At 30.4% G+C, this 15,667-nt stretch overlaps 1 protein-coding gene across 1 annotated transcript in view; it reads left to right on the forward strand.

Annotated features, from left to right (window-relative positions):
* Positions 1–15,311, forward strand: part of LOC129975899 (uncharacterized) — an 85,038-nt gene extending 69,727 nt beyond the window's left edge. The window contains exon 3 of the mRNA XM_056089182.1: positions 12,734–15,311. Coding sequence (XP_055945157.1) covers positions 12,734–14,124 — 1,391 coding nt within the window. The 3' untranslated portion in view covers positions 14,125–15,311. The remainder of the gene's footprint in view (positions 1–12,733) is intronic.
* Positions 15,312–15,667: the final 356 nt, after the last annotated feature.

A 15,667-nucleotide genomic window follows, 5' to 3' on the forward strand; every position in this document is an offset into this window, starting at 1 on the left:
TTGTGGATTTTTGTAGATTTTTATCTTCTCTTCAATTTTAATTTGAATGCATGGTCTATTGAAATTGATGTCATTTGAACTTTTTGTTGCATTTTTTTTTTAAATATTGTTTGCCCTTTTAGTTCCAGAAAATCCCATATTCGTTTTTAACTAATGAGAATTCAATTTTATATTGATGTCTTTCAATGATTAGTTTGGTATCATTAATATAATTCCTTTTTCAAACAGGGAATTGAAAAAAATAAGAATTGATCTAAAATTTAATATATTTTTGACGTTTTTTATCTAATTATTTATAGTATACTCAGAAATCTTCCCCATTGAAACTGCTCCGCCAGGTGACATTGAAATAATCGCCTTATCTAAATATTTTGTGATCTATTTCTTGCTTGTTTTAGTGAAGAACAAAAGTTCATTCAATTCTATTATTTTGTATAGATCCAGTATAAACATTGTTATAATAATATTCAATTTCAAAAAAAAAAAAATTCATTCATTTATCGATATATTCCATGGTATGATATTTTCCTCACAATCAAATTTTGAGAACCATTTAAAATATGTTTCCTTTATTATCTTTGCCATTTCCGCTTTCTCTGTAAATCTTAATGTTAATTGGAGTTCACCCTCTGAACATCTGTACAACTTCGTTTGAAATTGTACAGAATGAATTTATTATTGACATTAGAGGCAGTCTGCAATTTGTCATCAAATTTCCCGAAAGGATAAGCATGTATGGCTACAGAAAAAAAAATCTTCATAACGAAAATGCTGTGTAATAATCATTAAGTATTATGGAATTATGAGTTGAAATTTTCAAAATATTTAAAAAGATACTAACATTCAATTTATCCATAGTAAGATATTAAAATAACTAAATAAAATTTCTGACTCAAAACGGATCTACATTTTTATATTGTAGTGGCAAAGAAGATAATTTATCTCATTCTAAACCAAGATTCCATAGTACATCGAAAACGGTTCTATATCTTTATATTGTAGTGCCAAAGAAGATAATTTATCTCATTTTGAACCAAGATTTCATTGTACATCTGAAACGAGTCTATATCTTTATATTGTAGTGCCAAAGAAGATAGTTTATGTCATTCTGAGCCAAGATTTCATAGGACATCTTTACCTTTAACAACGAACTGAAGTCGCATTACTATATTTACTTAATCCATCAACATCTTTTAGATACCCTGTTTGGTACAGTTAAATGAAAGATAATATCTGTGGAATTGTTTTTATGAGTATTATATGCATTACTAAGCAATATTACAAACGCATATTGTTTCTCAAATTTAGCCTTTCTCTAAGCAAGCACCAAAAACGAGATTCAGCGCAGGAATGTGAAAAGAGAAAAAAAAAAAAAAAAAAAAATGACTGGTCACCAAGAGGAAAACGTGTTAAGTAAAACGAAGAGCTGTTACTGCGAATCTAACGATTTCTAATAACTGGTTTGAACTAGTTCACGATTACTGTTATTGTGTTCGATTTAATATTTTTAGCGTTCACTTGCCCTCTTTAGGGTGATGAGTGACTTTTTTGCACTCAATTTCGCAATTTCGAACTTTCGAATGACACTTGCAGTAGCTCTGGAAAAATGCTCTCAAGAATTTAATCTCCCGTCTTTTCGGACAAGAATAATCGCACCGTGCGTCCTTAATTGTCTATCACTGAAAATAAAGAGGAAAACTGTTTATTTTTCATCTCAGATAGAATGAGGTTTTCAGTTTGTTCTGATATGTATTTTAGGTAGCAAATATGTTTTCGCTTAAAATGACAAAAAAAGTGAGAATGTTCCTTTCTGTTTGAAAATAAGGTCACTGTTCAAAAAATTATTGGTGGCGTGCTAAAATATGTCCAAAGAAATGAAGAAAATATTGTATTGTATATTCTGGAATTCTTTCATTCTAATTGTCAGAAATAAAATAATGATATATCGAACAATTTATTTGAACATTCTATAATTCTCTTAACCCTTTAAAGGGCCATTTTTTTCTAGTCATATTATGTTAAAATATTTTTAGGCTTGAAATTAGAATAAGAAAAGGGATTCATTTAGCTTAGATAAATTTAATTTGATTAATTAATTAATTGGTTAATTAATAATTAAGTAACAAATCAAGACACATCATTTTGTGTGAGATAAAGAACTGAAGCATCTAAATTTCTGCCTTTCTAAAAAAATTTGTCCGAACTGATGCCAACCTACATAATTTCATACAAAGATTGATAAATTTGGTGGGAAGCATACTTCCCACGGCCCTAGAAAGGGTTAACTCAATCACTAAAAATGAAGTATTAATGATATATAATGAAAACTAATAAGTATTCTGAAATTCTTTCATTCTAAATGAAATAATTAATATTTTAATAATTTATAAAAATTATTTGAAAAAACTAACAGCCATGAAAATTAAATGTTTATTTCCTGTGAAGTGCTCGTTAATTATCCCAATCATTGTATATTCGTCTTTATACGACATTTTAAATCAAAGTACTGGAACAAATTTACTTGTGAATATCTGTGTAATTTAATGAAAATTTATTTTAAGAAAATATTATGCACTATTCTAGAATTTTGTTAGCTATGTTTTAAGTTTGCCAAATCCTACAAGATATTGCACCAAATTTCATCAACTTCGATTATTCCTTTGTTTGCAATTTAATATCCAATCGGTCTTTTTTATATAAATTCTATTAAAACTGTTGTTATTTTTGATGTTTTTAATAATTTTCCATCTGTATTATTGTGACTAAATAACGATGTAAAATTATTTGTAGACGACTAATAACTGCGTACAAATTTCATTTTCTCGTTGGAATAATGGATTTTTTTTTAAAAATAAATTCTGGGAAATTATAATTTATAATATTTATTAATTTTACTAATTTAGAATAATTTTTAATTTGTCCAGAGTTTTATTCCGGAAAGATTCTGAATGGATGGCAACAAATCGAGTAATACTTTTCTACAATTTTCTATTACAGAATTCGAAAACTTTATTTTTGTTCTAAGATATGAACCTTTTCTATATGAATTGTAGTATTCTTATGTTATATGTCATTACGCTTTGAAATGAAGTCTTTGATATTGTTCTGAAAACAGATTCATTTTTTTTGTTAAACTTATCTAATAATTATGATGTTTTTAACAACATAGATTTTAACCTGCAAGTGTTCTTTCAAGACGCTTTCTAAAAGTTCACTTATTTTATCGATTATAATTTAAAATATGAAAAATGATACTAATAATTTCAAATGTTGCTATTTATTATTAAATAACGAACGTAAAAATATTTTTCATAATTTTTTTTCATTTTTAATGAAATAAAAAAGTAAGTTACAAAATTATTAGCTCTTTGCATCTTTACAACAAACCTGTAATTTTTTAATTCGGTAGAAAGCAATGTCTAAAAAATTCGAACGATGCTACGGATTATTATATAATTTTTAATTATTTTATCGAAATTATTGAAATGTTGACATAATTTATTAATTATTTAAAGTCGTATCAACAAAGAAGCCATTTGGATAGTTCGTTTATGGATATACAAATTTCTGTAATTGCAGCTGTAAAGAGCACCAAATTATTTAAAATGCAACTCTAATTTAAATAAATGCAAAATAAGCTATGGTAGACAAAGGAATGTGCGAGCGATTGAGCTCAGCGTATAACCAGATGTTGGTCCCGAGAAATTTCTATTTTACCAAAATCAAATGGGTTGTTTCCAATTCCACATTCACTGATGCTAGGAACAAGCAATTGTAGTTGTAGAATCTACAATTTCTCCAGTAAACATAACTGCACAACTCATCTCAAAAACAACTCAATATGAAAAATAAAGTAGCATTGTGTGTGAAAAAAATGAATCAATAGCTTCAAGATATTCAGAGGAATGGGAAAGTCTTACTTTCTTAACAAATAAAATCAATATGCTCTCACATCATTTAGCAATTGAAAAGAAATTCTTCGCATATAAATATTGTGAAAAGCTCTGCTAATATTTAATTTGCAGAAATTAAATCTGGCTTAACTTTCATTAACTTTAATGGAGCATATTATTGTTTTCTTCTACCAATATCATATAATTTAACTTTAAAGATGCTTCATATAAATTTTAAGTAGTATCAAAGCATTTTGTAAAGTAGACGATTTTTTTTCATGCACACAAATAAATTATCCAAAATCTATCATTAAAACATTCCGTATTTCTATTCAATATTGATGTTACTGTGCTTATGTTTGGTACATCTTTAAATACAAATATGGCACATGGATATAGATACTGTTGTCAGAACTACGAAAATACGACGCAAAGTAATGATGGACGGTGTCCTCCGTTATCATCAAGAGTTCATGATATTTTTCATTTTTAAACGATTTAAAGAAATAATGACATTATCAAATAATTGCATAAAAGGTCACACATTAATTTAATATGTCTAAGTTTTATTTTCATAGAAATATTTTTATTAAAGAAACATGTCTTTCTCCGAGTAAAATAAAGGTATCCAAATATTCGAAACAAGTGCCTTTATTGTATGTCTAGGAAAGTTAAATAATTTGGGAAACATTTTTTTTTTATAATGAAAGTAAAGATGTTGATCATCTGTATATACATATAATACGTTTATGTATATGGCACAGAAATCGCTCCATTTATTTATTGCTGAATGGCAACAGTGAAATTTAAACAAATTAGTAACTTTGTAATTTTCAGTAATTAGTAACTTTTCAGAATGCTTGATTGAATGTTTCTATAATTGCGCGTGATTCAATGTTTAGTTAATTAATTTAGCTGTAAAATGTTGTAAGAAAGACTTTGAATAGAACTGACATTCCTTTAAGGCAGTGAAACTTGTAAAAGAAATAAAGAAATAGTTATCAAACAGAAAGTTAAAATAGGCTTGATGGATATCGCTATAATTTAACTATTCCATATTAATCATTTAAGAGGTCAATCATCTGGGCCTACTAGTTGGCAAATTTTGAGAAATATTTTCACCTGGAATACTTTTTTTTATATAAAGAAACATAAAATGCAGCCTTTATACGTGATTCGGGACGGACATAAAGCGATTTTAAGAAATAATTTCTGTATTGGGAAATTTACTTCGCATAACCTTTCAAAACTGGTTTTAAACCGTCCACCGGTGATGCGTATTTTGATCACATTCGTATAAGAAGTATGTGATTGGAGATTCTAGGATATATTTTTAGACTAATGTTCAGCATTTAATAGAGGCTGGTTCTGAAAGTTAGAATTCTACTATTCGGGAACATTTCACCGTTCTAACACATCTTCATCATCAAAAATGTGGCTTGCTATTGCAGCTGGATTTCTCATCTTCCTCCAATCTCAATTGAAACGAGGTCAGAAGAAGACATCGAAAACCAGTAATTATTGGAATGCCGACTCGAATATATGTTTGGAGGATATCAGCCGACGAAAAACAAGAAGAGCAGAAATCCAGAGGCCGAAAGTAGGTCTGGTGTGAAGTTCAGCTGGGCCCGCCGCGCCTTCGACAAACAGGACGGCAAATTGTCATTGACCGCCCATCAACGGCGAAAATATTGCCTCATTTTGACCTAAATCCCAACAATGTAAAATGTTTTTTTTTTTTTCCCCAATGTTTCTAGTGGAATCGTGGGAATTCTTCTTTCGATGGAAAAATCTTAAGATATCGGGAAAATACACATTGTTAAGGATTTTTTTCCCATTTCGTGCCAAAAAGTAGAATAAAAATACCATAAACAAGTAACTGGGTATCTGACCAACAGACTTCGAATATGTGATACATATGCCAGTTATATCGATATTTCTCTTTTAGTTTCTTAACCCTTATGATATGAGTGAAATGCTCTGTTTCTTTTCATTAGACACAGCCAGCTTAGACATTATAGCTAAGCTTTACATGCGCTAGTTTAATAAATACGCAATTTGGTGCGAATTTTATTTTTAATAAGTGTTTTACAGATATAAATTATATTTTGGACATCTAAAAACCTTTTTTAATAAAAACCTAGAGAGGATAAATTTAATTAATATTGGAATGTGAAATTAAATTGGCATGAAAGTTTCACTTCTAACTTTCTAACTGTCAATTTTGTGGGAGAGTTTGCCTAAGTACAATTAAAGAAGTAGTTTCATAAAACCATATTTTGAAGTTGATTGAAGTTACTGGAAATTTATAAGTTAAAGGAAAATATTATTTATTTAATATAAAATATTGATTTTGACTGTTGTTTTATTTTAACTGAGAAACAAATTAAAATTTTTTAACTAATATTTTAAACTTTTACATGAACAAACGTCAAATAATAGTTATGAGTTTTTCATTATTCTCTATTTTTATTATTTTTCAATTTAAGAAAATATTCTGAATTTCCATTTTTTTTTTTTTTTTTCTAAAAAGTGTTTAATAAATTCCAACTATACATGCTTTTGAAAAATAATTAAATTTAAATTTTTATTCTCTATTCGTAAAAGAATGTTGAAATAATAATGTACTTTCTTTGCTGCTTTATTGCATTGCTGCTATTGAAATTTTTTTAATATTTTTTTTTTAAATTTTTAATAAAAATTTTTTGCTAATAAAATTTTTTTTAAGAAAAAAGTGTTTCGGATATTGCTATCATTGACGATAAATGAGTGTATTTAACGAAAAATTAACTTATTTTTAATTTTTTAAAGCTTATGTATTCTTTTCGTATAATATTTTATAGCAAACCACAAGTGTTTCTAAAAAAAATGTGTAATCTAGTTTATTATCGGCGATTTAAACCGAGTGAACGTCTCTTGTTTTTTCAGTAGCGCCAAGTAGGTCCAAGAGTTCGACTTAGCTACTTCATGCGTCACATTCGCTTGCACAGCTCCTTTTTATAGGGGGCACATTCACACACCTCGCAGATAGAACTCAGAAGAAAAACAGCCATGCCCGAACCGGGACTCAAACCCCCGGGATTTTATATATATAATAAAACTTTCATGCATCTCTTCTGAATTTATATTTGATTAGGAAATAATACCTTTAAAAAGGCGCTTTTTACTTGGATGAAATGTCCTCCCCTCCAATTTAATTTATAAATCCATTACGAATCTGGAAGCAAAAGAAAAGCTGGCATCATTGTTGAGTGTCGAATAATGTGTATTTAGATGCTAGAAGACACACGGAGTTATGTTTGCTGCGTAGCTGTGACTTCGCTTGAACTCACTCACTTATATAGTTTAGTATTATACAATCAAAAAGAAAAAGACAGAAAAAAGACTTGCATTTTTTTTCTCTTGTTTTAAGATGAACATTTAGCTAAAAGATTAAACAACATGAAAATAACTTTCTTTCTAGCGCGCAACAATAAATTAATATTTTCTTCATTATTATTATTGTTACTTTGTTGCTTACGAAAACTAAGAAAAGTTTACCAGAAAATATTCTTCTTTTAATGTTCACTTCTCTTCATTTAATTTCTTTGAACGTATAAGAAATTAGTCATACTGATTGTTTAGCTCACGGTTTAACAGTTTTCTTGATCAGAACAGTCTCAGTTTACACTGCCTCTTCTTTCAAAAGGTCCCCTAATATTATTCAGGATTTTTCTTTTGTCATTTCCTTATTATTTATTTAGAGTTTTAAATAGGTTCAATGTTTTGTAAACATTTGATGCATAATTCTTAAATGCAGCAAATAATTGAAATAGCGGCAAAAATAATTAAAATTTAATTTTTCTTCAACCTAAAATAGAAAAATAAGAAAAATGCAGCCATTTTTGTGCCATATTTTTATTGTTAGGAAATAATTTATTACCGCATATGAAATGGATTTTCGTGGTCTTGAAATTTACTAATTTTCAAGATTATTATTAATTGAATTTTTAATAATATGCCTTTATATTAAAGAACTTTATTGTGATAATAACAAAAAAGTAATTTTATTTGAAATTTTAGTGAAATTGTTGTAATTGCATTTTATTTCACTAGGCCACATTCCAGAAAAATTTTATTCTTTGAATCAAAATATATAGAAACAAATAGTTTAATGTTACTTGTCTCATAATAAAAAATATTTTATTAATAATTTCTAGTTATTCAACATTTCTTACTTTTCTTATCAATATTTTTTTTTTTTAAATTGTCTGCCACTTCAAGCAGGGAATTCAAATTTTAACGACTATTTTATATATGTGTCAGTTTTTTCTAATGGACTAGTCTTTTACATTTGTACTATCAAATATGCCATGATAATTTCAGCTTTGAGCCTTTAAAGTACATTTTAAGATAAAAGAACAAAACAACATGCAGTTAATGGCAATTACTATTGTATATTTTTGTAGCTGTGACGTCACTTGAATGGATTTACTTAACTTTTCTTTTACCTGAATGACATCAAATATCGTAACATTTTGATATTTTATAAAATAAAAAAAATTTTAAGTTAAATTTTTTTTATTATTATATTACGTTGCATGTAATGAATTTTCGCGTTTATGGGTATTTTTTAGTTATTTCCTTTTTACTTTATAAATGCTAAGAAGGCAAGTTTTGTGTCAAAAATTTAACTTTGAGATTTTGTTGTATGAAATTTAATGTTTATTTTAAGCCAATCAACGATTGCCTCGATGAAGCTCCAAGCTTTGATTGACGGATTTTCTTCGGGGCAACTGTAGAAATAGTTTCAATCTTTTAAAATTGGTATTCAAAGCTTCACAAATAGATCAGCTTAAATGATAAAAAATATGGTTTAAGATGTTATTGTGTCCATATTATTTAACTAAATATGACTAAAATATTCGGAAGAATGCATAAAAATTTAGACTACGTCATTTTTTAGCAGTACATTTAATCATCCAAACGATTAAACGCAATTCTTAACGCCATCTAGAACATTACTATAGCTGGAGGTGTATATATATATATATATATATATATATATATATATATATATATATATATATATATATATATATATATATATATATATATATATATATATATATAGATATATATATATACAGGGTGGTCAAAAAAAAACTTCCCCTATATACGAAACCCCTGCGACCTATCCGCTCAACCAATCGAACCAAAATTTCAGACATGGTTGTTTGAAGGTATGTGCTGGAGATTGTGATGATTCTAAACAACACAGAGCTCACGGTTACGGTTACAGTGAGAGAATTTCGAAATTTTCGAATGGCAACACCCACTTTTTCCTTGCGCAAATTGATCAGCGTATTGAAAAACCACAAATGGAATTGGAACGATTAGCGTGTGACGTAAATTAGCGGCGTAAATCATTTACAAAGAAGAGCATTATAAAGGAATAATGACAACACAGAGAGGAGGAGCTTTGACGTACCTTGCATAATTCACAGGGTTAAACAGTAGCAACGAAATGTCATTAGTGGCATTGTATGGAATGGATGCAAGATGGGGCTCCTCCACACGTCACCCAAAGTGTTCGATCAGTGCTGCAACAACACTTTGGCGATAGAGTTATCTCTCATAACTTTGCGGTTTCGTGGCCACCGCGATCCCGGACCACACTTCTATGGATTTCTGCTTCTGGGTTTATCTGAAATCTAAGGTGTACACGCCTGGTCCACGAGATGTGTCAGAATTGCAAGATGTAATAACACGTGTGAAGTTATGCAGATTCCTCCTTTTATGTTACGTTCGACGTTGTTGTCCACAATCTTAATCGTTCCAACGTCATTTGTGGTTTTTCAATACGCTGATTAATTTGCGCAAGGAAAAAGTGGGTGTTGCCATTCGAAAATTTCGAAATTCTCTCACTGTAACCGTAACCGTGAGTTCTGCGTTGTTTAGAATCATCACATTCTCCAGCGCATATCTTCAAACAACCATGTCTGAAATTTTGGTTCGATTGGTTGAGTGGATAGGCCGCTTGGGTTTCATATATAGGGGAAGTTTTTTTTGTTTTTTTGACCACCCTATATATATATATATATATATATATATATATACAAAAGTATTAGAATCAAGTTAATAGGAAAAACAAAAATCAAATAAAAATTAAACCAAAAAAATTATTTAAAAAATATTAAAAAAAGAATCCGGCCTGAAGACTTTTTTAAGGGTCACCCTCAGGCAGGGATTCAAATAAAGGGATTTTTTCTGTGAGGACATACAGACATTGTCTAATAATGATTCCTCGTGACCCGAAAATCCCCTGAAATTATGCTCAAGAGATATACCATTTTAACAGAAAGGAAATACAAAATAACAAATTAGAAAAAAATAACCACAACAAAGTAAAAATACAATAACAAAAATAACAATAAAAACAAAAACAGCATTAAAATTAAAATTAAAAACGAAAAGACCAGAACATACCATCCAACAGTCAAGGAAACTTTAAACAATCGATTGTGATTTCCTGTTTTTAAAAAAATTAACGGTAAATTATGTAAACAGAGGTAGGCACCCAGCGCCATCTATTGAGTGATCCAATATGCAAGTAAAGTTCTATTTTTATTTAAGCCAAAGGATTAATCCCAAACCATACCTTGTTTAATTAAAAAATTGACATTACAGTAATTTCTAGGAAAATCATTTTTAATTAAATTTTAAGGAGGATGTTTGATGCTTCAATATAAGAATTTTTATTATTGCAAACCCTTTTGAACCTGTTAACTTGTGAGAAAATTAGATTTTTGAAAATTTTAGAGTTTAGATTGGAATGGTAGTTGCATAGTTTTGTTATTTTAAAGTTGAAATCATCCCTTTTATATATATATATATATATATATATATATATATATATATATATATATATATATATATATATGTAACGGCTTAGAACTTAATTGTAGGGCCATGGTTAGTGTGTATGGCTTAAAATGCCAGAGCCTTCTGGGTTACTTAACTTTCTATAAGTACTGATGAATGAATGCAGTGCGCCAACTCCCCTCAGTCGTGATGATGATCAAAATTTTTTTTAACAATTTAAGACTAACGAAATTCTACAATGTTGCCAACCTGTTGATCCTCAATTCAGTAGCTTTTTATTGCAAATACAGCTGCTGAAGTCATCACTTGTCTGCTTAGAAAAAATAATAATAGGTTTGTCAGATGTGTTTGCACGCAACACTTCATAAGCGGTATAAAATCATTCACTTAATACTACCCAAGTGCTCTGTTTTGTACCGAAATTACGTGAGTGTGGCGAAGTTGCGTGTCACGAACTACTGGCGTGAGTGTGGGGGCTAACCCACACACACTCGGGCATCCATTCTTTATTTTGACGCACTTTTTTGAGAAACAAGAAAACAAATAAAACTTTTTTACCCCCTTTTTTTGTAAAAAATGGAATTATCTGCCACTAAAAACGTTTTTTTCTTATGTTCCATATTTTAAATGCTTATGTTTCATTTAATTGATTTTTTATCTATGCTATTTACTGCTTATTTCGATATGTTATTATTACAATACTCATACTCTGATTTCGAGGAATTTTGCTTTATCCATATTTTTTCCTGAAATCTTGATATCAACTGCTTTGCCTAAAATAAATAATTCACTTCTTTTTGTTATTGAATATTGTTAAATAAATTATAATCTGTGACCTTTTAAATTATACGATGAAGGCAGCTGTTTTTTTCCTTTTTATTAAGTAATGGTTTGTAACTAAATAGGATTTGAATACCTAAGTTTTTTTAGAACTGAACAAACGTAAATTCACAACACTGTTGCCAAATTTCATAAAACCGTTAATTATTTAGTTACCGTATGCGAAAGATAATTTTTAGTGAGTGCATATATTACAAGAAACTTTTTATTCCATTTCATATTTATTATATTGTTACAAGATGTGCATAATTTGTAAATTAAAAAAAACTTAGTTCATGTTTTTTTTTTCTCTATTTTGCAAAAAAAAAAAAAAAATGCTTCTTTTAAAATGCAATTAATATGATTGAATAATATTTTAATTCTATTAAGATGTACCAGTTTTTATTAAAAGAATGTGAAGTAAGATTCAGTACGTTGATATTTATATATTAATGATATATTCATGTGTTTATAATTAGAAATGAAATTCTCTGTTAAGATTTCCAAAGAACCAGAAATTTCCTCATTATCAAATTCGTTAGTTCTAATCTGAACATGTTTGTGCTATTCCTTTTTGTACTGTCTTTGTAAAATTAATTTACTCTTTTCATTAGAGTTAAAGCAAGCGCATTCATCATTATTAGTTGCATAATACAGAATTTCTCTTTCAGTCAGAAAATAAGAATACACAATGGCTAATGATAGGAGGAAGGAGAGGGGGACTAGATAGACAGAGATACTACAAACAAAAAACATTAGCGCGTTTATGTCCCTTTTTAAGTAGAATAAAATTAGACACCGAAAAAATATATCATACCCCGAGCGCCGCTTAGCTTTGCTATGCCGTTGATTAAGACTACGAAGAAAAAAAATATATTATATTCTAGGCAACATTTAACCGTACCACGCCATTGACAACAAACACATCATGCGAACCACATCAAAAAACTATTGATAAAATAGATTATTCTATTAACACCACTGTCTGACTTATTTCTGAAGCATCAGATGAATCAAAAGAAATTGTTGGATTAGTTTAACAATGAATTGCAGAAACATTTTTTTTTACTTAAGAACTGATTTTTTTGATTTTTGATTGAAAAAAAAAAACGAAAATAACTGTTGTTTTAAATAACTATGTATTATTTTTTTTCTAGGTTCTTCTGAAAGGGAAGTAGGTGTGCGTAAGGAACACATCGCCAGCCTCTACGATTCCTTAGCTGCCGAACTGCGGGAGCGACTCACAAATCGCAACAGTTGTCCAATCCTCCTCCCTCCAAAAGATTATGACACTGTCAGCAGACGACAAGGGAAATTAGATGGAATAGACAGCCGACGCAGTACCAACTACAATCTCGTAGGGTTGACCAAAACGCCATCCCCACTCATCCATCAGACGAGCGGTGGAAAATCCCCTTCCAAGAACCAAGACGCCACGAGTGCAAAATCGTCTGGTGGCAAATCCAGCAACAAATCTAGTAGCGGGATCGGATCAGACGAGGCACTTAGTTCAGCAATCCAGGAGGTCTCCTCTCATCCGGATTTCGAAAGCAAAGAAATCGATCCAGACACGAGCTCGGATGACGAGGAAGACTGGCCGGATGCTTCTGGGCTCAATGATGACGACGATGAAGACGACGAAGAGGAAGTGATTCCCTCGTATGAATGGCGTCGACCCCCTAGATACGCACCTGCATCTTCAGGTGTTCCAAGGGACAGGCGTAGTCGATCATCCCCTGATGACGAGGACGATCATAGGATAAATCGGGTACACAGGGGAGTGCGAGGGATTGTTGATAAATTCGAACGTCGAGCGGTATCTCCAACGCCTGCCAGTCAAGAACTTCATCGGACGCCAGTCAAAATGCCTGCCACTCCACGAAGATCTGACAATTCAATGCCAGAACCCGAGCACATGAAACACTTCGACGTAGTATACAGAAGACACAGCAATCCTCTCGAAAAGAAAATTCAGCGAGAATCTAGACCCGTCTCCTACCCCACTGCGGTCATCGATCCAGTTTCACCAAGGCCGAGTAAGTCCAGACCTAACTTGGAACCTGCAAGTGACCATCGTACCAAGTATATGGACGTCATGCCTCGTCAGAACTATGGGGATAGGCCATCGCAGGACATTATGGGTGACCATCTTAATCCGATCCAAAGGTACCCGGCCAACTATGATAGATATGGTGACAGACATTCCCCTTCCCATATTCCAAGCCGCGACAGGGACTTCCGAGACTCCCGTCCCTTATCTTCGTCCCCCGTAGGTGTCAGGCAATTCAGGTCCCCCGAACGGCAACCTTCCCCACACGATATGTATTCAAGACAACGCCAGCTCAGTTCTACGGACATTCGACAAGAAAGAGCTTTCCCTTCTAGGTTTGTAGAGCCTTATCCAAGTGCTAGACCTACTTATCTACCGCCACCGAACGAAGAAAGGAGAAGATCGGGATACTTCGATCTTCCAGTCGATCCCAGGGACTACAGGCATAGTTTTGTAGAATCTCCATTCCGTAGACTCCCCCTAAATACGCAGTATTAGATTCAATTGATCTACTTTTCGTTCCCTTCAAATCTACCGTCAGTGATGTGCCACAAGAAACTGTTAACTGACTGTTCGGTTCATTTCCCTCCCTATCTTGAGATGCTTTTCCAGTTTTTTCTGGATATATCGATAGTTTTGAGTCAGGTTTCTGTGTTTTGCTTTGAATCGTTCTGCATTTTGTCACTTTCAATATATTGCTGTTCGAAAAAAAATATGTGTGTTGTGTTCCTGAATTCATCGGGAACAGCACTCAAGCGATATGAGTAGGTAATATATATATACATGTAGGTATGTATATGAATTACCTCGATGATTGCAGAATTTACAGATGGTGGCTGAAATTGCCATAGTTTTATCGAAGAAATGGATATTAGAGATGGAAAAGAAAATTTAGTGTTCAGAAAATGGCCATTTTAAAATGGTAATCATTTTCGACCAACAACACTACGGTAAATTGCTCCAATTTAAAACAAAATGAAAATCTTTTACTTTTTTAAGTGTTTTTTAATATTTTTAAGTCATGTCATGAAAAGCATATTCATCATAATCAGTTTTATAAGAAATAGACTTTTGATATGCAGTTTTAAAAATATATATGACAGTGCAAATTTTTATTACTATTTTAAAGTTTTTTTTAAAGTTTCTCATAGTTTCATCGCCTTCATTTTTTTAATTTTTTATAAATGATATAATATTTTATAATGCAAAAGATACATTTAAATTTTCGACTTTAATTAAAATGCATTTTGTTCGAAGTTTTTCAAATATGATTTCAAAATCTTATTTAATGGCTTTTATGTTCAGAACTCTTGCGATTTACTGAATTTTCTCTACTACTGCTGTAATAAAAAGCTTTAGAGAAGCGATGTTATAAATTGTAATGGATGCAATAGAAGGATATTTCACAGTCTTCCCTATGATCAAAAAGCTATTAAGATTAATGTGTGACATAATCGTGCGTTTAAAAATGTTGCAAAGAAAAATTTACATGAAATGTAGTTTCTACTAAAAATATTAAATTTAACACTGTTTTCCTGTAAAGAAAATTTGTACAATAACATATTATATTGAAGAATTACAATGTACATTTGTCTAAAGAACTAATTTATTTGTTAAAAAATAATTTGTGTGTATTTACATGTCTCTGCCGTTGTAAAAATAAAATAAAATATTGCTCTTTTCGTTATGGGAAAAAATAAAGATACATATTTTGTACATTTGTTTTTTGTGCTTTCTTTTATTTTATAAAAACGAAGTCATTGAAATTTTGTCTGAAGGAAGATTTAATTATTAAATGGCAGTAAAAAAGAGTTTCGATCTCGATTTCGATCAAAAAAGAGTTCGAAACATCGCAACACGATAATATTTAAAGCTTGATTTTCCAATCTTAATATTATTTCTAAAAACTTATTTGTAGTAGTCATTGAATGAAGAAAATATTTAATATCTTCTTGTCACGCGTGAATATAAATGTAGAATAAAAAAAACAATAAGTAGTGATGTAAACTGCACTTAAAATAGTTTAAGCATTTATTAAAAT

This window comes from Argiope bruennichi, chromosome 1 (genome assembly GCF_947563725.1).
Source record: "Argiope bruennichi chromosome 1, qqArgBrue1.1, whole genome shotgun sequence".
Classification (NCBI taxonomy): domain Eukaryota; kingdom Metazoa; phylum Arthropoda; class Arachnida; order Araneae; family Araneidae; genus Argiope; species Argiope bruennichi.